This window comes from Lepisma saccharinum, chromosome 18, assembly GCF_977018435.1.
Source record: "Lepisma saccharinum chromosome 18, izLepSacc3.1, whole genome shotgun sequence".
Lineage (NCBI taxonomy): Eukaryota > Metazoa > Arthropoda > Insecta > Zygentoma > Lepismatidae > Lepisma > Lepisma saccharinum.
In genome coordinates this window covers 10,311,623-10,338,098 of record NC_139246.1, presented here as the reverse complement: position 1 = coordinate 10,338,098, position 26,476 = coordinate 10,311,623, and the positions used below count along the sequence as shown (strand labels likewise).

The 26,476-nt window shown below is 38.2% G+C and overlaps 1 protein-coding gene across 1 annotated transcript; it reads left to right on the top strand.

Annotated features, from left to right (window-relative positions):
- The first annotated feature begins 1,612 nt into the window (after positions 1 to 1,612).
- LOC146001836 (solute carrier family 35 member G1-like) lies at positions 1,613 to 25,109 on the top strand. Its single transcript, XM_083139526.1, has 2 exons — positions 1,613 to 1,985; positions 23,665 to 25,109. The coding sequence occupies exons 1-2, from the start codon at positions 1,964 to 1,966 to the stop codon at positions 24,825 to 24,827; spliced, it is 1,185 nt and encodes a 394-aa protein (XP_082995652.1). The 5' UTR covers positions 1,613 to 1,963; the 3' UTR covers positions 24,828 to 25,109.
- The last annotated feature ends 1,367 nt before the right edge of the window (positions 25,110 to 26,476 follow it).

Here is a 26,476-nt window from a genome sequence, read left to right as displayed (position 1 = left end):
ATCTGTTTGTGCACTTTAAACTTTCAAACGGCGATTCGGCTCAAAATTTAGTCTATTGTAGATTTCTAACGAGATTTTATTTATAAAATATGTGAAACAAATATAAGAGTCTCGGTGACAAAATCAGCCTTCGAGTTGATCGAGTTGAGTTTTAAAGCTATGATGTCTGAAACAATTAGTGTTGCCCACGAGACGAGACTTTGGCCTGTCTCGTCTCGTGGAAATGCTGTGAAATGCTGTCTCGTCTCGAAAATATTCGTTTGTTCTCGGGACACATGATCAACCTCGTCTCGTCTCGAATTTTTAAAAGCCTGTCCCGTCTCGTCCCGTGGGCAACACTAGAAACAATGGTCTGCTCTACACACTTGCAGCAAAAATGTTGTCGTGTGGGTATTCTCGACATTTCTCTTCCGAGCTGAGCTCCCCATCAAGTAGTTAATGTACCCCTGGGGGTACACGCACCACAGTTTGAGAACCGCTGCATTAGATGAAGGGAAAATGGACAAAAAGGGGAAATTTTATCGCTTGCAAAGGGAAATTGTGCCCTTAGATTTGACAACACTGCTCGCTGTTTTTACACTGGTTATTTTGTTCGAATACTAACTGACAATTTCCAAAGGGGGAGGGGTAACCGATTCAAATCCCCCTCCCCCTAAGCCCATGGTCATCTGGCAGAAGAAGCGCTAGTCATCATTCGCAGAGTGCGTCATTGTAGGGAAGTCGTGAGTATCCAGTAAAATATACCGAATTCTCACTGCTGTAAAGGCTCACCAAGTAAACACGGGAAATGAACGTGTGGACACATATGCCAAAGCCGCTCGATCATCGGAATCTACCTCACTTGCGAGACTTCCATACACGGACCTTCTTCCAAGAGTTAAATATAAACTTCAAGATAAATGGAAACAGTGGTGTATAGAACAATTTCAATCCAAGGGCAACACATATAAATGGTTTGCAGAACATTCACAAAACAAACCTTGGTACTACCCATATAATTTTCCAAGATCAGTTATTACTTTTATAATACGTCTACGTACAGGTCATGTTCGCACTAATGATCATTTATCACGACTACATATTACAACAAAACAAGCCTGCGCATGTGGAGAAGATAATCAAGATGCTACACATCTCTTTTTACAATGTCCCAATTTCGACAGAGAACGAGATAAATTATATAGTGGTTTGCGTCGAAATAGAATTCCATTCCCTACATCTCTTACTGCCCTGCTCACGGACCCTACTCCTCCCACCATATGGCTTCTTTATGGATATGCAAGAAGATGTAATTTGACGATCTAACAAACAGTATAAATAAATATCAATAGATGTTTTTTTTTCATTCTTGTGAAATATAAGTGAATAGCGAACTAAATACTTTAAAAAAAAAAAAACTCAGGAAGATGATGACTAAAATCGACTACCAGTTGATAGGGTCAGAAAAAGAAGAAGAAGAAGAAGTTCTCACTGCTGTCGTTACGTAATTCTAAGCACCAATAAAAGTGGGTCTTCAGCTTACGACTCGCCCTGTAGGAGAGAATCTTGTATTACACAAACTCAATTCAATGACGTCACCTGGAGCCTTTTTTCTTCTTGGTAGTATTATGATTTTAAAAGTTTTATGCAACAAATGTTGCCATATAGGCGATATTTAAGTTGAATTACTAGTTCTTGGAAAATCAATTGTGAAAAGGATGCTCAAATTGTCGTTTTGTGCTATTCCGTGGTCTGTCTTTATGATAGAGGCATCACTGTATAGACTAATAACCTTGGTATAGACTACGTCACACGAAAATTCCATAATACACCCAACAAACCCACCTACATTAAGTCTTCGTGCACTGGTTGACGAATGCAAATGAGCGATAAGCTAGTTTGATAGCACAAAAACAATTTGAATTATGAAATATATACTGCTCAGTGTTCAATATACCTCTAATTCAAGCACTATTTGTCCACTATGTCTTCACTGAAACAGAATGGTAAGTTTGTTTTATTAATTGATATTACTAATTATGTATTTAATTTTTATCACAATTTTCGTCTTCATTAGATTAGATTAGATTTATTTCATCCATGAATCACGTTTGGATTTGCATGCTGTGATATTGGACATGTCAATTTGTGTAAATACTAAATTTGTGGTCACTCACACTACAATACACTAACATAATGAAATACAATAATATAATATAGTTATACCTCAGACCATCACAGTCTCATCCTGGAAGGTGTGTACAAGTAACAACGGTGAGACATGTTAAGGCTACAATATAAAGACAATGCATGTTTTCCATAATGTATTAAAATATTAAATGAAACAGTGTGAGGCATTACATGGGTAAGACCTACAACATCACAAAATGATACAAAAGATGCATTCAATGAATCCCGGCCTGTCCACGGGTGTTCTTTGTGTCTGTCCCTTCATCAATTTTATCCTATCATCTTCACGATTAGCCAAAACTGGCAGAAAAGCGAAATAAAATAAACCAAAAACAAACAATCAATCAATCAACACATGCCCAGTTCGGGGTTCGAACCCGGAACCCGTACTGTTGTAGCGCGCTGTGATAACCACTCCCCCACGGACGTCTGCCGACAACAAAGACGAGAGAAAGACGCTAACCATTCGGATACGTGGGTATCGTTAAAGCAAACTGCATTTTTCCTCCGTGGTATTTTTCAATTGGATTTTTGAAACACCATCTTTGTACATGATTAAAGTTCTTTGAAAAGAAAAATAGGGTAAAACTATCATATGCTGGAAATATCTCTAACTCGTTCATTCTCTACTTTTTTACATTCGTACTTAGCTATTCTGCATTGCGAAACATTGTTTAACAAGGGATTTCGCTTCTTTTTTTTTTTTAACAAAATTAGTATCTATTGTCGACATATCGACTAATTATTGTTCGTTCTTTTCTCGCTTCCTGAACACGCAAAATGGCGGGCAAATCTTGACTAGCGTTGTGTTTCAAACGTCAAAGTAGTGTTTCAACCTTCTTTACAGAAAAATTCCAGCATAGCCCCGAAAACCATTCCCGCATAGCCCCAAAAACCATTCACGCATAGCCCCAAAAACCATTCCCGGAAAAACCATTCACGCATAGCCCCAAAAACCATTCACGCATAGCCCCAAAAACCATTCTGGATCGTATAACCATGCACGAATAGCACCAAAAACCATTCACGATAGCCCCATCCACCATCACGGTAAGGTTAGGTTAGGTTGCTTTAGGTTGGGCAATATAGTGAAAAACTATGCGTTTGGAAACACTTGACGGGGATTACGTCATCAGATGCTCGCAACATCCGGTTCAAGTACATGGATGGAAATCCAAGCAACAGCTTTCGTGCATCGGACGGACATTATTATAGAAAAATACATGATTTAGCGACCAAATACTTGAAAAATGGGAGAAAACATTTCTACGACCTTCCGAAATTACGCAGAAACTCAATTCCGTAAGTACTTTCTCCTGTAAATTTGAAGAAATCCATTTCCCGGTTATGACATTTTTACCAAAAATAGCATTGCTTGATTTCTCTAATTCCTCCATCTCACGATGTCGAGGATCCGGGTTCGAGCCCTGGCAGGTGCATCAGTTTCCTTTGTATCAACCCTTCACCTGTTTAATGGAATCTACGTTTATCGTCATGGCAGAAATTAGGTAAAGTGATGGAAGAGCAACGTTTAAAAAATGCAAATGATTTCTTCCCAGTGCATCTTCAGGGTACTGCAAAATCAGGAGTCCAGAGTTCTCTGTTCGTGATTGTCTATCATGACTTCCATAAACTCATTAGCTACTTATTATCGCGATTAAATCTATATAGCTAGAAGAAAAGTAATGGGTGGTGTCAAAAATTCAATATATTAAAAAGGGATAAACTGGTAACAAAATACACTTTTTTTAAAAGTTTCTTCAATAATAATCATTTGGCTTCTTAAGTTCTGGGATACATTTTTCAGTCCAAATTATTTCATTATTCACTGCAGAGTACAACACATAGGAACAAGAATTCGTGCTCGTCATGGGTTCGAATCCCGGCCTGGACATGGATGTTCTTTGTGAGGTCCCTTCATCAATTTCATCATATCATTACTCATCCTTATTTTCGCGATAACCAAATGTGGCAGAAAAGCGAAGTACAATAAACCAAACCAACAACAATAAGAAGAACGCGCGTTCTCTTGCCCAAATAAATACATCCGTGTTTATGACCGTTTAGTTTACCCGTCTTTTTTTTATTGGAGGCCAAGAGGTTAGTATATTTAAATTAAACACTACTAAGACGAGAGCGAGAGAGAGCGTGAGTAAATATTTGTTATATCTTCCGTATTTAAAAAAAAATAAAAGATAGCATAACATTTCCAAGTATTTTTGTCTGCACATAATCCGTTCCCATTTCATAAACAATAAAGCTATATGTTTACATCCCACATTATACATACATATTATACAACGTGTATAAATTTATGGTGTAAATACAGAGAACATAAGTACTGCAGAAATTTCTTCCCTGAGTTCTTCAGAGGATTTATAAAGAAATCGAGGGGAAACCAATCCCCTATCTGTTCCTATAGGAGATAGACCGGGCTACCATAAACCACGACCTTTCAACCATTGCAGCGGGGGGCAAGAGAGGTAGAGGCAAAAATCGTCCCTTTCCTTTCTGGCGGCCGTTTTTACCTAAAACTGGTGAGGCGGAGGGAACCCCAGCTCGAGTGGCTCCTTCCAGTCTTGTCGGTAGATCTCGCCGAGGGACGAGAAGAGCGTGAAAAAAGAAGTGTTATGTGAACTGTGGCTTCAACAATAAATATTGTGGTTTGAAAAGCATTAGAGATTGATTGATATATCTCTGCTACACTAGCTACTCCTCAGTGCATGTCACTGGAAGATACTGACACCCTTTGCCGTTGCACTGCGTCTTTTGCTGCTCGGATTTCTTCAAGGTTTAAAGGTTTCAAACCTTTATGCTGAAATTAAGGGTCGTTCTTAGTAAAGTCCGAGTGCATTCGGAACAGTCTAGCCAGCGAGCCTACGAGCAGTGTACAGCATAACCAATAGAGTTGGCTATAGGCGCAGGGTAGAGATGACGCCAGCGGTTCACTTCTTGACTGGAGGCGTCAGAAGTTATGACTCGCTCTCAAGGTGCAAGCGCAGAACGGAAATAATCTCACTCAACGTTATTTTTAAACTTAGCTACACGAAAGATTTAAACGGCGTTTTTCAGGTACAAACAGGGCTTTTAGCCATTTATGGTTCATTTTGGTGTTTTAGGTGTTTAGAATTTCTGTGGAGGGGTGCTGTGTACATGAAACGCAAAGATCTCTAAAAGCATACGTCTAGGACGTAGCAAAAGAAAAAAAAATGGAACTAGAAATCCTTTTACTAATAATCATAATCATGCACACACTGCGTCTACTAAAAAGGGAGGTTATCTAAGTGTCCCCCTCCAATTTCCATGAAACTTGGCAGGTATAAAAAGGGAATTTGCATCACCAGGGGATTTTTTACGTTAATATTTGTATAAAATCACACGGAAAATCTATCAGTATAAGAATTTCACATGGAGATATAATTCACTTTCTTGCATTGAATTTTAAAAATTGTAAATCCACAGTTCATTTAGCAGATAATCATATTTTAATTGTTAGTAAAACCGATTGTTGATGTACCGTCTGCCGTGCTGGTGTTGCAAAGTATAAACAAAGTAAGGCGAGAATACCGTGTTCGACTCGGTGTCTAATTGTTCAGTCAGTGTTATGAAAGTGTCCGATGGTGTGTGAAAGGAAAGATAGTGAGTGAATATGAGTCAGATTAGAGCGTTATTAGATACACCGTTTTGCAAGGTACTTTTCGATGTTAAATTAAAAGTTAAATAACTTGGCCGTACCACGCCAAATTTAAACATCAATTCTATTAATAGAAAAAAAAATGGTAAAGGTGACAGGCGTCGAAATTTTAATAGTCGCATTTATTTCCTAGAAACTCTGGCCGACCTCCGTGCACAGCATGCTACGCCAGGGATCACGGGTTCGAATCCCGGTCCGGGCATGGTTGTTCTTTGTGAGTGTTCACTCATCCTTATCTTCGCGATTAGCAAAAAGTAGTACAAATGCGAAGTAAAATAAACCATTCTTAGGAACTCTGAATTTATGTCTGCAATTTTAGTAAACAAAGCTCCTTTAAAATTACCTCTTTAATTAGATTTCTATGACATATTCTAGCGAAACTTTTTCGATTTCTTGATCACGTTGGCACTACCCATCATACTAGCTGCCAGCCGCCACTGTCATAGATAGGCACGAATCTAGAAATATATTTCGTGGGGGGGGGGTTCGAACCAAGTGTCTCAGGAATAATGATAATATTTAAATTAAAATAATTACATTACCTAGATAAATCAAATTAATACAAATTACAATATCTAAATTAATATTAGCAATATTATTGCACGAATAGGTAAAAAGACGGTATAAGGATAGTGATATAACAGCCCATATTCATTACGTATCTTACCTGTAGTTAAGATCTGAATAATTTACATAAAAACAAGTGCCCAGGCAATGATATTTATGTCAAATAGATGTACAATTGAATATTTGAGGACTAAACGTGGTAAACGTTGTAAGCGCCAAAAGCGAAAGTGTTGGGAAATTGCATCGTTCCGCGCATCAGCCCGTAAGAACGTTCACACTAGTGACCTCTTTACACGCCCTTTGAACTACTTAGAGGGCTACCAGCCACATTTCACATTCACCACATTATAAAGCATGGCACATTTCACAGTTTAACGTGGAAAACGGTGTTTGAATTATTGGGGCACTTACAGCGTTTACCAATTTTAGTCTTCATTTATCGAATAACAACAATGATGTTAACATGTAGTTGGAGAAAAGTAAGTTCCTGATTTATTTTATGCAGGCCGTATGCCGTCAGCCCCCCCTGGCACCGCCTTCAGCCCCTTGGATATTAGGCAAAACTATTTTCTGTAATTTGTTGGCAGTGAAGACTAAAAATGTATACAGCAGATATAATTTTGCTCACAACTTTCGTGAAGAATAAATTCACAGAACATGAAGAACAGCTAATACATTTCTTCATTTCATTTATAAAAATAAGTATAAGTAGCGGCAAGTATTTAGAAGATTGCTTTCTCTAGACTCTATAAGGTTCTTTCACAGGGCAACTTCTTTATCTGAACGTTCGCTACCCCTGGTGCGACCTCCCGTTTAGACAGAAATCTGTGACTGACTTTGATGTCATAATGCAAATTCCCTCCGTATCTGCGTGAAAGGTCAACACCTCCCATGTTTTGGAAACGAAGGGGAGTTTCATTACTTCCGACGGGGGTGGAATGTATTGTAGGCACTATGATTGAATATTGTGCATTTTTTTCTTGTGATATAAATATCTGTATCATCAAAAGTAGTATGGGGTGTGCAGTGAGGGATGATGTCAAAGGCAGTCAACACTTAAAAAAATGTTTTAAAATATATAAAAAATGTAGTATTTGTATGATATTTCTAAAATTTATATAACTTAATGACCTCCACACACATAATTTACCTTAATTTAATACTGTTAAACTTTTGAAAATTAGACTTGGTTTACAACCCCCCCCCCTGAGCCCCCTCCCTGGAGATCAATTCTAGCTACGGGCCTGATTTTATGCATATTATTTTGAGCAGTAGTGTACATAAATCTTCTTTGTAATGTCATTCAAAGCCCTATGATCCCAATATAATCCTTCCCTAAATACGTCCTTCCTGTCCTTCAAAACCGTATGATCCCAATATAATCCTTGCCTTCCAATAAGTTCAGAGGAAATTATACAACAAATGCTAAACGAGTATATTTTCATCATTTAATTTTCGTACTTAATAAATAAGCCTTTCGGGTGGGGAGGGGGGTCCGGACCCCCTAAATACGTCCTTCCTGATCTTCAAACCGTATGATCCCAATATAATCCTTGTCTTCCAATAAGTTTAGAGGAAATTATAAAACATTATTATTTAATTTTAGTACTTGATAAGTCTCTTGGGAGGGGTGGGGTCCGGACCCCTGGACTCCCCCTAAAAACGTCCTTGATCATAGACAGTGTATTTTGACATATACAACTGCCCAGGGCCGCTGTTAGGAAGCGCGAGTCCCTGTGCGAACTATATCCGAACTTCAACTCCTCGTCAAATTATACACTAAAACCAACAAGGTTATTACGTAATATAGCATAATTATAATAACTTTCTTTAATAATTTTTTGCTACTTTAGGACCTGTATCGGTTTTCTATCAGCCCCCCACACCCACAAGAAACATATTTTATCCCGTATGTATGTATCCGTGCACTACAGATTCATCGTTCCAAACATACACAAGAGCCGCGTCTGACGCGGGAGACCCGGTTTCTATTCCCGGGTTGGGCGATTGGAATTACTCTGGCCTTGTCCCCACATAAAGCCGCTCTGAGGCTCACCCAGTCTGAAATAAATGGTCACCGGGGGGCACCTAGGGCAACCGCGAGGGTATGGTGCTGATCACATTACCTCCAAAATGCCGAGATCGAGAATGTGTAGGGCCCCACATCTCCTAAATGTGCCTTCATGGCACGGTGCTATGTGCACGGGGAACTTTACCTTTACCAACATACTAAAGGCATTAGTACTCTATGGAAGCGGGATTGTGCTAGCAGAGAGACATTCCTGGTTCTAACTTTCGCTCTATTCACGTAATGTTGATTATGGTGCTTTAGTGACTCGCTAAGTTATAATAATATACTAAGGGCGATCCTTTCTTATCTGTCCGTACCATACTAAATTTCGTAGTTTTCCGGTAGAAAAATGTGATTCTTAGCTGTAAACATACAGGATAAAAATGCCGATTTTTGAGGAGTCTTAAACTCGAACTAAACTTTATCAAGAAACGTCGTTCACATTGATGTCATCTTCATGCTGTGAAAGGTTGTCGGTGGTTCACAGCAACAGCATGTGTACATACGTATCAGGAGAGTATATTCTAGGCTATCTGCGAAGCCTGAAGTCTAGAGAATAAAGTTCAGGAGAAAAATCGATCAGAAATTGTAAATAATATTATCCATATCAGTGACATGATGATGCTGATTCTGGAGTTGGCAACCTGATTTCATATGAGTTGGAAAATCTGATTTCTTATGAGTTGGCAACCTGATTTCCTATGATTTGGAAACCTAACGTCCTATGAATTGGCAACCTGATTTCTATGAGTTGGCAACCTGATTTCTATGAGTTGGCAACCTGATGTCCTATGAGTTAGCAACCTGATGTCCTATGAGTTGGCAACCTGATGTCCTATGAGTTGGCAACCTGATGTCCTATGAGTTGGCAAACTGATGTCCTATGAGTTGGCAACCTGATTTCTTAGGAGATGGCAACCTGATTTCTTAGGAGTTGGCAACCTCATTTCTTAGGAGTTGGTAAATGTATTTCTATTCATAGCCTAGGACCACGTGACATTGTGAGATAGCCCAGATCTTGAACTCAGTGTACGCCACTGATACGTATATATCCATAAAAGAATATAAATATTTGTGTGTTAATTAAAATCTTTAGCAATGCTTTAAGTGTGGGTCGAGAGAATGATATTCCCCAGCTAAGTCCCTTTGCTTATACAAAGACTTCCGCCAGCTACCCCCAAGACTGGAACAACATCCTCCCTCCACCTAACACTTTCCACAACGAACGCTATTCTTTACACGTGTTGTGAAATATGAATATTTGGTATTGTATACAGGCCCGTAGCTAGAATTAATCTCCAGGGGGCTCGCAGGTTAGGGGATTTGTAACTCAAGTCCAATTTTCAAAAGTTTAACAGTACTAAATGAAGATAAATTATGTGAGGGTCGGGGGTCATTAAGTTATATGAAATTTAGAAATATCATACAAATAATACATTTTTCTATATCTTTTAAAACATCGATTTTTGAAGTGTTGACTGCTACTGACATCATCCCTCACTACCCACCCCATACTAGTTTTGACGATATAGATATTTATATCACAGAAGAAAAAATGTACAATATTCAATCATAGTATCTACAGTACATTCCACCCCCGGCCGAAGCAGTGAAACTCCCCTTCGTTCCGAAAACTTGGGAGCTGTTGACCTTTGACAAGGATGCAGAGGGAATTTGCATGATGTCATCAAAGTCACAGATTTCTGTCTAAGTGGGAGGTCACAACAGGGGCAGCAAACGTACAGATAAAGAAGCTGCTCTGTGAAAGAACCTTCTAGAGTCTAGAGAAGAGATTCTCCTAAATACTTGCCGCTACTTAGACTTCTTGTTACAAATAAGATGAAGAAATGTATTAGCTGTTGTTCATGTTCTGTGAATTTATCCTTCACCAAAGTTGTAAGCAAAATAATATCTGCTGCCTACATTTTCACTCTTCACTGCAAACAAATTACAGAAAATAGTTTTGCCTAATGTCAAGGGGGCTGAAGGAAGTGCCAGGGGGGCTGGCGGCAGATCCAGGGGGGCTCGGCCCCTGCCTGCAGTGTTGCCCACGAGACGAGACTTCGGCCTGTCTCGTCTTCTTTTAGAGAGCACAATGTAGCTTACCTCTCACATAAAATGTGTCCCTCACCTTTTGTGTAGCAGTCGTCAATCCCAAGGGTGCCCGTCCCCTCCAACTCAAGGCCAATGGCGTTCACCCACATCATGTCATAATCCTCATAAAGCATTATTTAAGACAGCGCACACTTTCATTGATCTGCCTTCCCCCGAAATTCTTCATTTTCTTAAGGGACTAAATATGGTGCAGCTAGTGGCTGGCATAGTCGTAAAATCAGCGAAATCTGCCTTTTCTCTGGGTTTCAAGGAATTAGAAATAAAGGTATCTCCAAATCTATATTTCTGTTTAGCTAAGGATCCGTTTCACACAAAAGGCCGTCCGTGACAATTTTTCCTGCCACCGTCTATCCTCTTCTTGACATCTGTTCTCAATTTACCTACATCGTAAATTCCCCATCCTCAAATTTGGGGCCTGGGAGCTCGGTTTCAAAGCAAAGAATCACACACAAATGCCTGCACTCAGCACTCTATCGAAATATAGAGTGTATGACAGGGAATCGGTAGAAGGTTGGGATCACAAACAAGAAACTCCATTGTGTTAGTGCCGAAATTTTCTTTCCACAGCAGGCTCGCTGTCCCCGTTTTCCATTTTGTTTTCCTTTTTTATACAGGGTGGCTCAAAAAGTCACTTAACACCCCCAGTACAAGGCCACTGCAGTGCGCAACATGGAAACGGTGGTGACCAATCGTTGCCAGGCCAAGGGGAAACCACATTGACGCCACCCGCGTGGTCGGCGGCCATCTTGAATTCAACTTCAGAATTTTAAATGGGAAGGAGGTGATATGATATATCAAATCAGGTTAGAAATGCAATGTTGAAGGTTTTTTGATGTATCTTTAACCACTAAAATGTTATGACTGAATTCTTGTACCAATTTGCTCCTTTTCGAGGTGTTACAAAAATGCCTTAAAATTTGTTTAGCGCATTGGTAACACATCGAGATCAAAGTGACGTCTGTGAAGGACTTTTAATTCAATGGAAGCGTCACACTGTAAATTGTTCGCGACAACCATTCGTAATGCGCAGCTCTTCGTGAATGTATCCGATTAAAATCGTGTGCAATGGCATGCGAACTTCTCTCCCTAGACATCACTTTGATCTCGATGCATTACCGATGCGCTAAACAAATTTTAAGGCATTTTTCTAACACCTCGAAAAGGAGCAAATTGGTACAAGAATTCAGTCATAACTTTTTAGTGGTTAAAGATACGTCGAAAAAACCTTCACCATTGCATTTGTCGTGAAATTCTAGCCTGATTTGATATATCATATCACCCCCTTCCCATTTAAAATTCTGAAGTTTAATTCAAGATGGCTGGCATCAAGTTGGCCGCCGACCGCGCGGGTGCCGTCAATGTGGTTCCTCCTTGGCCTGATAACGATTGGTCATCACCATTTCCATGTTGCGCGCTACAGTAGCCTTGTACCGAGGGTGTTAAGTGACTTTTTGAGCCACCATGTATAGGGGTAAGTGGGGGAATTGTGACCACCTAAGGGAGATTTTAAAAATCTCAAAAACCGTACGCAGTGAAACAAAAAGAAAATGTGGGCCTGAAAAAGCAATGTTTGTAGTACATCTCTGCGTATCACTTTGCTCCCTGTCGTTAATAGTTATATCTGTAAACGTCAAAAAGTAACAATGTGCGTGTGAGCGCAATTGCCCTATTGGTTGGGTAATGGCACTCAGTAATCATCCTAACAGTAAATCAATACCATTTTTGTACTATACAGAAACTATATCTTTAAATGCTTTTATTTATTAATATGCAGACACAAATTAAATTGAGCACAATTTTGCACAAAAATGCACACATGGGACGCTTATTATGAGAAACGTGTTTGCACCCTTCATGTTCCCATCACAAACAGCGTGAGCGTCATTACCCGATAGGCGCCATATTATGTTATTTGTTTCTCGTCTCATGAAGAACCTCAAATGTTTACTTTATAATAATTAAGAAATAAACAGGATATATTATTATTATATATGTAAAATTTTCAAGACTCTAGCTTAAACGTTCCGTCTACTTACCTTGCACTTTTTTCCTTCCCAATTTTATAAGAAAATATGACGAATTCGTTTTTCGCACCCTGCTTCTTAAAGGTCAACTCCACATGTGCCGCCTTTTGTTTGGTGCCTCGTAGTACTGGGTTCTAGATGTCAGCACATGTTACTCTTCAATAACACCCTCCGTAACGACTACAGAGGGGTGAGCGCCATTGCCCGCTGAGCGCCATTCCCCCACCTTCCCCTAGTATGTATGCTGATTGCAAATGAAGCTGTATTGCTAATGTAGGCTTCTTCTCTTTTATTTTATGTATTCTAAGGTGATCAATTTTTCACGAGAAATGAATGTGAATAAAAGAGTCAATAATATTAAATGTCTCGAAGCGCGAGGCCCTGTGCGGTGGCACGCGTCGCACACCCCTAACGGCGGCCCTGCAACTGCTCCACTGCCTACACCGGATCGACATGATCCTGTGAAACTCATGGCTTCTTTGTTTTCTTCTTCATCTACAACGTTCTCTATCTTGAAATTGCTAGTCATCAAGTTCAGAATGATGTTGTTGGTAGCAGTTGTGATATTCCATCTGAAAGGACATTACACTCGCCCTGACTGACTGTATGTACAGGGTGTCTCAAAAGTAATAGCGCAAACTGACATAGGTGAAAGTACACGATAATTGAAGCAAAAAGTCTCAGTAAACATGGGTCTGCAAATGTGTGCGAATGTGTGGGGTACAAGCCGTCACTGACTTCAGTGTTTGTACACGTTGTCCTAGTTGTTAAAATACCAATAATACAGTTTGAAAAATCAGGAGATCTCATTGCTTTTATTGAACATTCTACTTACTTCAACAAGGAATAGCTACAGCACTACTTTAGTATGTTCTATGTTACGATTACTGTACACTCGTACCTGTTAATGGAGGTGTTCAAAGTGTTGTCCTTCCATCTGGATAGAACACTGTACGCGATTCCGCATTGAGTTTCGAATTCTTTCGAACACCCCCGGATCATTTCGGAATTGGTCACAAGCACGTACAATTCTCTGTTCCAGTTCTTCAATCGTGTCAACGGGAGTGTTGCACACTACGCTTTTGAGGTGACCCCAGACACAAAAATCCAAAGGATTTAGATCTGGTGACCTTGGAGGAGGCCACGGTACAAAATGCAATCAATGACGGCTTCTACCCACACATTCACACACATTATTAGCATTTTACTAACTACGACGATGCCTACAAACAATGAAGTCAGTGGCAGCTTGTAATCACACATTCGCGATTATCTCGAAAACGGCTCGTTTGCAGACCCATGTTTACCTGAGACTTTTTTGCTTCTATTATCGTGTACTTTCACCTGTGTTAGTTTGCGCTATTACTTATGAGACACCCTGTATATGTGTGTGGTTGTGTTCTCCTATGAGGTCCACATGCATTCTGTCTGCCAGTCGGAATGAAGGAGTTAAATTTTTTAGAGTTTGTCAGCACATATGGCCATTTTGCACCCTTCAAAGTACACAATGAAAATCCCCTTATCTAAAATCCTACCTGAAATTTAGAAAAGAGCAGCAAAAGTTCCTTAGGAAATGTGAATAAAAGTGCAAGGTTGTAAAAGGACCTGCACAGGACATACACAATACATTAAAAAGGTATGGAGGCACTAATAGCTTCTTCAAGACACTGTAAAAAGTCTGTACTTCTAAAAAAGCTAAAAACATTATCATCATCCCCCAACATAAATGACAAGGAGTTGGGAAGATATAAGTGTGCTTGAGGATAATACAATTAGCACATCCTTCTAGGATGTGCCAACACTTAAAACAATATTACAGGCATGGCACAGCGGAAAGCACTACCTTTTCAGCAAATGATGATATGTGTGAGATGGCTGTGTCCAATACAAAGTCGAGTTAAAATCACCTCAATGGGAAGAACGGTATAAGAAACACCATGCACCTTGATAGAACGGCTTTCCTGTTAGCTCATCCCCATCCTTCTGCCACATGCCAAGCATGGACCAACAAAACACATTCTACAGCTAGCTACCTGCTGGTCGGGACTCAACAAATGTATTCACATGTGCCAATCTCCCTCACATTCACTTTTCGAGTTTCTGATTATGTGCTCTTCAAGGCATCCGTATATGGTAGTTTTGGTTCTCCAAGATGCATAATGGAAATGTCACCTTGTAATCAAAGTGTCCTAGATTTGATACCCGAATCACATAATGGTTCGGATACCACTTTAAATTGGAGGTCCAGTCTCGATAAGCCTTATAGTTCATAAAGTGGACTTAAACAAACAATACAGTAGCATCAAAGATTCAATTCTTATATTTTACATTAATTTTCCCCCAGAACCCTGTATTAATATGTGTGCAATAAAAACATCCACTCAGCTCCAGCCATGCTTAAAAGATAATAATAGTATGTATCTACCAAATAAATGAGTGCTGATTTAATTAAGAATGATTTTTCTACAACAAAATATCTCTTCTTGCAGAAACTGAATCACGTGAAAGCAAACAAAATGTTGCTTCAAGGGAAGCTGTGATAACAAAGGACATTCTCTCTGTCCAATCATCAGGTACGAGAAACACCCCAATTGCAATTCCCATAATTCTGGTTCCAAATGAAAACATTGAACTGCAGGAAACAGTTGGAAATGAAGTTTGTGAGAGAGAAAATGGCCAGAGGAAGCTTAAATGTTATGAGAAAATCCTTCGTGTGCCTCACATAGGACTTCTGTTTGCATTTTGCGCAAGCTTTTTGTTCTCAGTTAATTATGTGTTTATTAAACTCATGCATGAACATATACTCATCATTGCTGCTTACCGTGGGTTTGGGATGAGTATAGATAATATTCCAGTACTTGTACTGCAGAATGCACATCCATTTCCCAAAGGAAAAAGAAAACATCTTCTACTTCGAGGTCTTTTAGGTACCAGTGGTTTAATTGCAATCTATTATTCTATGCGTTTTATACCGATAGGTGAAGCTTCAGTGATTATTGGCACTACACCAATATTTGTTGGGATACTTGCTAGAATATTTTTGCACGAGCCATGCAAAATAACATATATCATAATCGTATTTTTCACGATGATTGGAATAACCTTCATTTCAGAGCCACCATTTTTGTTCAATGAAACTGAAGTGTCCGAATTTGCTGCACAAAAAATATATGGAGTTATTTCTGCAATATGTGGTGCTGTATTTGCTGCTGGTGTTTTTGTGTTGGTGCATTTGCTAAAAGATCTAAGTTTTGCAGTGATTCAAATATCATTGTCAGTTGTGAACTTTGTTGGCTGCACCCTTTTGGCAGTTGCTGTCAATGGTAACTTCTGCTTACCAGAGTGTGGGAAACATCGCTACATGGTGGCTTTTATTATGACTTCTGCCTTCTTTGGTGGAAGTTTAAATTGCATGTCACTTAAACTTGAAAAACCTGGCTCTATTTCGATTGTAAGAATATTTGATTCAGTGTTTGCCTTCATGTGGCAAATAATAGTTTTCAAAGATATTCCCAGTTCATATAGAATGATTGGTGCTGCCATTGTTGTTGTTTGTATTCTATCAGAAATTTTAAGAAAAATTGTAACATCACTTCCTGATGATTCTAGAGTCAAAAGAAGTCTTTGGTTGCTAACAAAATGAAAAGTTTTTATTTCAATATTTTCAATAAACTTATATCATAATGAGTGTAATTTTGTTTGGTTATTCTACTAATATTATCATATTAATGCATTTAAAATATTCGCCAAGCTGAATGATCGGCTATTTTGGTTTTGATGCAAGCAGGAAAGAGAGAATTTCGTAGAAAGTAGACATCATGGTGCCCTGTGAAAATAATGGTGCCTTATTAAATTAATATTATTGTCAGTTTGCACAGAAGTAGATTCAAGAATTTTCTTACTTGCTTCACTCGAAACATAACAGTTTATGTAACAGGAAAAAGTCTAGTTTACAAACAGTTATTGCATGTGATTATGTTCATGGTGATTGATTTTACAAGCTATGGAGTTATGTCTAATCCACAAAAATGTGACGGATTAACTTTTCATTGATATTTGGTTATCTAAACTCATTTTTCTACCTTTGTCTGAATTGTGACAATACAGGTGAGAGGAATTTACGATATGATAAGGGGATTCAAACATATATCATTGATTTTCCTAGATTGGAATCAAAGACCCCTAGCTTTGAAGGGAATCCTGGGTTCAAATCTGAAGTAGTAGATGTTTGTGTGTGCGCTAAACTGTCGCCATCTTGCCACTAGCAGATGACTGTGTTGACTGTCTGTCTCTGTAGTATGTGGAATACTTGCTGCTTCAAGTATCAATTGCTACCATGTAATATCCAGGTAGCAAGTGCCTCCAATGGTGTTGCGACCTTGCTCTGCTCCAATGTTGAGCACCCATTATTGCACTGATTGACCACAAAAAATTAAGTTCCTTCTGCTTTGAGTCCACATACCTTCTTTCTGCAGGCCAGAAATCGACCAATGCATTCACAGTTTCGAATCTCCCTCCCACATGCGCTTTTAGATATTCTAATTATGAACATTTCTAGGCATTCAATACAGTAGTATCATAGATGCATTTTTTAATTTTATGCTAATTCTTTGTTGTTGAACAATAAAAACTTATATTCTGCTCTATCCCTATTAAAAAGATAATAATATAAAGGTATCAAATAGAATGTAGATTTATTTAACCCTTTGGCGGTCGTTCAAAGAAAAAAATATGTTATCGGTTGCCAGAGACCAGGTTTTTAAAATACAGGGTGTATCAGAAGTCCCTTACCACCACCCCTTGTAAAATATATGAGCGATACAAAATAGGACTAGGGGGACACCTTTTGGAGTATGTCACGGGACAGCCGCCATCTTGGTTCCGCCATCTTGAATTCAACTTTTTTATTTAAAATGATAGGTGCGTCATGTGATACGTTACCATAGGCTAGAGTTTCATCAGGATGTCAAATCTGAAATCAGATTTCATGTAACTTCATTTGGTGAAAAGTTATTGGCAACTGAAAGTTATGTTTACCTGTTACAGAATGTGTTCCACATGTTGTCCGTGCTGGGCAATGCACGTGTGCAGTCTGTGGACACTGAGCAAGGTATCTGGTGAAATTTGCTCAAAGGCAGCCATGATATGTTGTTCCAGATGACGAAGATCACGATTTTTCACACCATACACCATAGCCTTAACGTGTCCCCAAAGGTAGAAGTCCATTGTTCATCCAGGTACTGACGCACCTGGATGCCATAATGGGGAGGCACACCATCTTGTTGAAGAAACCTGGGAAATGTACCATCTTCTGACATCAGAGCTGGCAGTATCTGTTCCTGTAGCATCCCCAGGTATTGTTCCACATTTAAATTTCCTTGAATGAACAAAGGACCTATTATCCAATAGTGCGTGTTTTGCCTATTCACCTCCCCATTTACGTAGAAGTTCGCTTCATCGGAATGGAGTATCTGCATAGCGACGTTTGGATTTAGCCGTAATTGTGCGAAAGCCCATTCGCAAAACTGCATGCAGCGATCTGGGTCATCCTCGGAGAGGTGTTGCTGCATTTGCACCTTATACGGATGCCACTTGTGCATCTGTAGCACCCTGTACACTGAACTGATAGCACATTGCATTGCTATACGAGGAGGCCAGCACTGCCGTAGCTGTTGCTTCATCCGTGACTGTCCACAGTCGTCCACTATGCGGTCTGTCCCAAGACCATGCTCGTCTCCTCAAATTTAGTTAATAACTGTGCCACTGCAACATGTGACACAGGGTGATGTTCTGGATGACAGAGGTTGAAATCGGGAGTCACTGCACGGCCACTTCTTCCACCCCACAGTTTGAAGATCTGGATGTGTTCCTCAGTTGTTTACGGTATAGTTCAGCACCTGCAACAAACAGGTAAACATCACTCGCCAATAACTTTTCACCAAATGAAGTTACATGAAATCTGATTTCAGATTTGACACCCTGACGAAATTCTAGCCTATGGTCATGTATCACATGACCCACCTATCATTTTAAATAAAAAAATTGAATTCAAGATGGCGGAACCAAGATGGCGGCCGTCCCCGTGACATACTCCAAAAGGTGTCCCTCTAGTCCTATTTTGTATCGACCATATCAAATTCCATGAAAATACATCACTGCGGATTTTACAAGGGGTGGTGGTAAGGGACTTCTGATACACCCTGTACATTCAATTAAAGGTCTAAAACGCCGAACCCTCAATTATTACGATTAATCTTTATTTGCAAACAACTGAGATTGCATAAAACTATTGCAAAACATGTGACAAATAATAGTTTTCAAAAATATTCCCAGTTGGTATAGAATCATTGGTGCTGTCATTATTGTTGTTTGTATTCTTTCAGAAATTTTAAGAAAAAATGTAATATCACTTCCTGATAGTTCTAGAGTCAAAAGAATTCTTTGGTTGTTAACAAAATGAAAAGTTATTATTACAATGTTTTCAATAATGTAATAATGAGTGTAATTTTGTTTGGGTATTTTCACATATTATCATGTTAATGCATTTAATATTCACCAAGCTGATTGATTAGCAATTTTTCTTTTGATGCAAGCAGAAAAGAAAGAATATTGAAGAAAGTAAATATCATGGTGCCCCAGTGGCGTGCGGTGACATTTTCCATTGGGGAAGCAGATCCTGAAAAATTAAGAAAACCAAGAATTCATTGCTTCTACATGGTACGTTATAATGAAAAAAATAGCACTCTATGATACTGTTTCCATAACGTCTAAGGGAAAGATGAATATCCTGGGGCAGTTGTTCATTTATTCGAATTTCAGTTGGTCTGTTGTCAAATGCATTTAGTGCTACAGATGATCACGGATAATTGAAACAATTCTCAAGATTTTCACACATTGAAATATTCACAAATCCACTTTCGCACCACGTAGTTCTTTCCGTAATAAATAGCAAACAATGCCAACACTAAAGTTTTTGAAGCAAACAAATAGAAATTCACCTGCCTAAAAAGACATAACTTTTCACCTCGCAAAGCGCTTGAAAAAGTGTGATCGCGGCCAGCAAGTTTTACCAACTCTATTTGGCGAATGTGTCCATGGACATGTTAGCTGTCTTAATAGACCGAACGCTCAGAAACGTCTATCTTCACATAGAATATATCATCCGTATGTCAGCAATCATATTTTTGTGTTTCTCCTGTATTTTTAAACTTTATAGTTTATTTATGAATATAAATTTGAACTAGCTTGGTGGATATGCTACATCGCTGACAGTATACAGTAAACTTGGACACTTAATCGTGCAGTTTTCAACACTGACGACATCAGCAGGCTGACCGATAGCAGTCTCTGCTTTCTTCCAGCCCTTACGGGTTGGAAAACAAGCTTTGACTCCACACAATGTCCCCTCTCATTGGATCCTTGAAGGTCGCTGGGGTATTTTTTGGGTTTCTGATGACATTGCCAGGGTGGTGATACTACGCAGATGTTTTGTTAACAGGCCGCAAGAAGGTGTTGATGGCCCCATATCAGAAAAGGACGAACCTTGGATGCTTGCAGGTTGATATTCTGTTGAGGCAACCCGGAAGAAATAATGAAAAACCAAAAGTTAAAGAATTAATTTGTAAGAGTTTTGTTGTGTGCCACCACTGCTGGCCTTGCTGTACCAAAGTGCACGCGCATGTGGTGCCCTGTGAAAATAATGATGCCGCATTAAATTGATATTATTGCCAGTTTGCACAGAAGTAGATCCAAGAATTTTCTTCCTTGCTTCGCTCAAAATATGACAGTTTCTAAAACAGTAAAGCCAAGTTTATATTTATTGCTGACAAACAATTATTGCATAAGATTATATTCATGATGATTTGATATTACAAGCTATGGAGTTATGTCTGATCCACAAAAATGTGAGGGATTTACTTTTTGTTGACTTTGGTTATCTTACCTCAAGTTTCAAACTTTGTCTAAATTGCAACAATACAGGTTAGAGAAGAATTTATGACATTATAAAGGCACTCAAACAAATAACAATGATTTTCCTGGTTGGAACCAAGGATCCCTGGCATTGAATGGCATCCTCAGTTCGATCCGAAGCCACTATCAGATGAGTATGTTGACTGCAGGTAGCACAAGGAATCCTTGCTGGTTCAATTAACAATTGCTACCACACAGCATCCAGGTAGCAAACTCCTCCAGTGGTCTTGCTACCTTGGTCTGCTCCAACATTGAGCCAGCGTTCGTGGAGGCACCAGTTATTGCACTTGTCTGACTGACCATAAAAAAATTATGTGCCTTCTCCCTTGAGGTCCACATGCCTTCTCTCTGCAGGTCAGAAGAACTTGAGAAATGCATTCACAGTTTTGAACCTCCCTCCCCATGCACTTTTAGATTTTCTAATTATGTACAGTTCCATGCATTCAATACAGTAGTTTCAAATATGCATTTTTTATTTTATGCGAATTCTTTTCTGACGCCTTGTATTTGTTGTTGAACAATAAATACTTTAATTCTGCTCTATCCCTATTAAAGATAATAATAATAATAGAAACGTATCAAATAGAATGTAGATTTAATTGACCCTTCGTGGGTAGCACAAGAAGAAGTATGTCATCGGTTGCCAGAGACAGGTTTCATTCCATTGAAGGTCTAAAATGCCAAATCCTCAATTATTAGGATTAAATTTTTATTTGCAAACAATTAAGATTGTGTAAAACTATGAAATATACATTCCAGTTGATAAAATAAATACACAGGACAAACAAGTAATTTTCCACATATTGAAAATTTCAATGTTACATGTGAAACCATACAATTGGAATAATGAGCTTCTGTTGCAAATGAAATAACTATTGCTCTCTCCATGAAAACAGACCAGTCAAGGTCGGAGCTTCCCCTTGCCTCCTCCACACCCCTAACCCTCCAGGGTTGCCACACTTCTTCTAAGCTGCTCAGTCAACACTTCACGGTTTTGTACTTATGCAGTTGCTTTTGTCGGTTGAAATTGTTGCTTATTGGCAACACTGTAGATGGGCGGTGTGACCTTGACTGGGCTATTTTCATGGCTTTTGCTTTTGTGATTGAAAATATTCATCATTTCGGTATTCTTACAAATGTTACTCTGATTGGTCACAATGGTCAGCTAAATTAAACTGTCCAACTATTGCAACACCTTGAATTGGAATTTCCATGTCTTATCACTCTTTTTCCTTCTGTCTATCTTATTACACCAACTGTTCAGATATTTCTGGATTTTCCCGGACCTGTCCTACATTTTAGCCTTATGTCCAGCGTCCGGGAGGAATTTGAAAAATATTATAAATGTCCTACATTTTGAGCATCACATAATATTAATTAGGAAAATACGTAACAGAAAAAAATCATGCAAGTTACAAGTCTATGGACTGCGCGTCCAAACTCAACAGTGAAATTTATTTTGATTCAGTCATTGCCCAAAAAGAAAAAAGTTTGTCCTGCTATTGAACAAACGGGAAAACGGAAGCAATTAATGAACAAAGTCTTGGGACCACTTTCTGATAACGTCACTGTTCAATGCCTGAGCAGAATCTCTTGCCTTAGGGTTTATACTGATGGAACAAGGTGTTGACCATTCTTATTCATATACAATATAATTTGATTGTAAAGCAGGGGTATATAGAGCGAAGTTATTCAGGGTGTCTGCCAGTCAAAAAAGTCGCGGAAGTCAAGATAAAGTAAAGAAATCAACAAGTAGTCAATTAAAAGGCCATAAATTATTCTTGTGGTCAAGAATTTTTGTTATCATAATGACTGATTGGTTGATTTAGTTTATTTTACTTCACTTTTTTCTGTCCCTTTGGCTAATCGCGAAGATGAGGATGAATGGTGGTAAGATAAGATGGATGAAGGGACAGTCACAAACATATAGGGACAACCGAAACAAGCCCTCATAAGACTGGCTGTGAGTCCAGATGCCAAAGCCTCGCTTGTCTGCCAAACACAGTTCAGGATGCATTAATACGAGAAAACATATCTACTAATTTCCAATTTTACCTAAGTAGGGGTTGAATAAATAAACGTTAATAAAAACTGAAAAAAGGTCTAGAAAAGTCCAGAAAAGTCAAGAATTCTGGTGGTGTTATTTTGGTAAACACCCTGTTATTGAACTAAAAAAAATCACAAAATGAAACTTCTGGAACCATTTTAAATTAGGGTAATTGCTGAATATTTGTTTGCCATTACTGGTCATAATTCAAATGTTGAGTGAGTACTTTCATTACCATCAGCACAACAGACTCATGAGAGAAATTATTTTTTCATAAAGTCTGTAAAATGTTTGGTATACTTATCCCTATAATTTCAGAGAGTTTGAGGACTGTCCACTCTAACATAAATATATTTTGACTAAACCTGAAATTTTGATAAAAATTGTCTTCTCTGAGAAGTACCACTTAAATCATGTAGTAAGAGTTTGATTGAAAGTTTTGAAATTTTACATTTAAAAAATAATTAAGAATTCATTCTTTTGAAACTGAAAAGTGTCATTTTTCAACTACTTTCTAATGTGTTCTATGAATTATTTATTGAGAATGTTTTGTGTTCTACATTTTGACTTAATGTCCTACATTTTGGAACAGCATGTCCTACATTTCCCTTACAGTGATCTGGTAACACTAGATATTGCAAAAATATCACAGTTTAATAGAAATCACAAATAATAATAATAATAATAATAATAAAAAAAGTCACAATTCTTTAGTCATACATAGAACGGAAGACTGGGTTTTCAGTAAAAACTAAGTACACAGTTAGTCATGCATAAACTCGACAAATGTCTCAGGACTGGAAGATCTGAGTCTCACTGAGAAATTGAAAACAACATTGCGGTGTAAAGAAGGAAAGTCAGTAACTCAGCTAGACAAAGGGAAGGCGTTCACAAAAAATCATTGATAAATGGAGACATTAAAAACACACACCAGAAACTAGAAATCATACACAACCTACACAGGGTTAAGAATGCTTTTTCTTTTTAAAAAAATCTCTTCTTGCAGGAACGGAATCACATGAAAGCAAACAAAATGTCACTTCAAGGGAAGCTGTGATGACAAAGGGCATTCTCTCTGACCAACCCTCGGCTACAAGAAACTCCGCAATTGCAGTTCCAAAAGTTCAGGTTCGGAACGAAAACATTGAACTACAGGAAATGATTGGAAATGATGTTTGTGAGACAGATGAGAGGGAAAATGATCAAAGGAAGATTAAATGCTATGAGAAAATACTTGAGGTGCCTCATATAGGACTCCTGTTAGCTTGTTGTGCAAGCTTTTTGTTCTCAGTGAATTATATGTTTGTTAAACTTATGCGTGAAAACATACTCATCATTTGTGCTTACTGTGGATTTGGGATGAGTATGGACAACATTCCAGTACTTGTATTGAACAATTTGCATCCATTTCCAAAAGGAAAAAGAAAACAACTTCTACTTAGAGGTCTTCTAGGTACTGGTAGTTTAATTGCAATATATTATTCTATGAATTTTATACCAATAGGTGAAGCTTCAATGATTATTGGCACTACACCGATATTTGTTGGGATACTTGCTAGAATATTTTTGCAGGAGCCAATCAAAATAGCATATGTCATAATTGTATTTTTCACTATGATTGGAATAACCCTAATTTCAGAGCCACCGTTTTTGTTCAATCAAACTGAGGCGTTGGGATCTTCAGAACAAAAATTCTATGGAGTTATGTCTGCTATGTGTGGTGCTGTATTTGCTGCTGGTGTTTTTGTGGCGGTGCATTTGCTAAAAGATCTTAATTTTGCGGTGGTTCAAATGTCAGTGTCACTTACAAACTTCGTTGGCTCCACTCTTTTGGCAATTCTTCTCAGTGGTAACTTCTGTATACCAGAGTGTGGGAAAAATCGCTACATGACTGCTTTTATAATGACTGCTTGCTTCTGCGGTGGAACTTTAAATTGCTTGTCCCTTCAACTTGAAAAACCTGGTTCAATTTCGATTGTAAGAATATTTGATTCAGTATTTGCCTTCATATGGCAAATATTAGTTTTTAAAGATATTCCCAGTTGGTACAGAATATTTGGTGCTGTCATTGTTGCTGTTTGTATATTTTCAGAGATTTTAAGAAAAATTGTAATTTCACTGCCTAATACTTCTAGGTTCAAAAGAATACTTTGGTTGTTAACAAAATGAGAAGTCCTTATGACAATATATTCAATAAACTTATGAGTGCGATTTTGTTTTGGTATTCTACACATATATCATAATAATGCATTTAAAATATTCACCAAACTTCTGTGTAAATGAATGATTTTATCTTTTTTCTTTGATACAAGCAATCCTCGATTTGATTCTTGGCAGGAGCTCAAAAGATTTCAGTGCTGACCTAGAGCATGTTCCTAAAACACAATCAAACGAAAATACCTAACTGGCTCCATGAAGCTGATAAAACCAGTTCTTTAACCTGCTTTAGGAATGCTCTCGGTGAAAACGTTAATCTCAGTGTTTTGTTTATGAACCCAGTTAACAATATTAGACCAACTTTACTTAAAGTGGCTGGTCACAGGGCTATAACTTGGATCCTAATTTTGAGTGGGCAGCATCAAATTTGGAGCTTAATGTTTAGATGAGGGGGACTCGAAAAGTTTTCAATCCATCCATAAAAAAAAGGTCCAGGATTATTTGTAAAAGAACTGTGACAGTTGTGGAATAATAAATATTACTCTTTATTACTTTGCTCTCCATTTAACAAAAGTAACCCTTTTTTTTGTGAAGAGCGAAGTGCCCACCAAGTTACGGTTGGCCAAATGTAAGAACATATTGATGGACAACAGATTTTTTTATTTTTTTGCTATGCTAGCAACATAAGGCTAATAAGTGTTTCTTTTAAGTTGTACCAATGTAGTAATACACAGATATGTTTGTGTTGTAATATATATAATTTATTGTGAAGCCAAATATAAACTTTAGTAAAAATTATTTATATAAAATAAAACTTTACACACTTTCTCAAACAAATGGTATTAGTTTTCAAGGTACCTTCAAGTGGTAGCAATAAACAGTTTCTGAAGTTTACTTAGTTTTACACATTTCAGGGAACTTTGTCTGTGCATAGTTTATCTTACATAGATAGATAATGAGCCACTTTCAAAAGGATTCTTCTAATACTGAAACGTTCTTCTTCTGCTACAGATAAACAGACAAATCACAAGCAATTCACTTCTTCTTTCTCTAACCTTTATGTCTTTCAACATTGGGGATGCTTTGACCCACTGTTCCCATTCTTCTCTGTTCTTGGCCATCTTCTTTATTTCTTGGAATGTCTTTGCTAGTTTTCTCACTCTTTCTTCAACCATGTCTTCCTTGGCATGCCCCTGAGCCTTCTTCCTTCTGGACTTATCTCCAAATTGCTTGGTTTTATTTCCTCATTCATTCTGGTTACATGACCAAACTATTGTGTCTTTTGATGAGTTGGTATTCAATTGATGTTTGCTCCAGCTCTTACCTTAGCCTTTCATTTCTTACTCTCTCTTCTGTTTTTTCTACTATCTTTTGTTATCTTACCAAGTTCCTTTCTTTTCATTGGACATCTTTCACTTCCATACAGTAGTATCGGTTGTATCACTGATTTATATACTTGAGGTTTGGCCCTCATTGCTATTTCTCATCTTCCGAATATTATCTGGTTTAATTAATTAAAGTTTAAAAGTAAAGTTTCCCCTGTGCTTTGCACTATGTCACAAAGGCGTATAGGGGGTGTGGAGTTAGAGCCCCAAACTTTCTTGATCTCGGCCAAAGGTGGGTGTGATGTTATCAGCACCATGGCTTAATTGATAGTATGC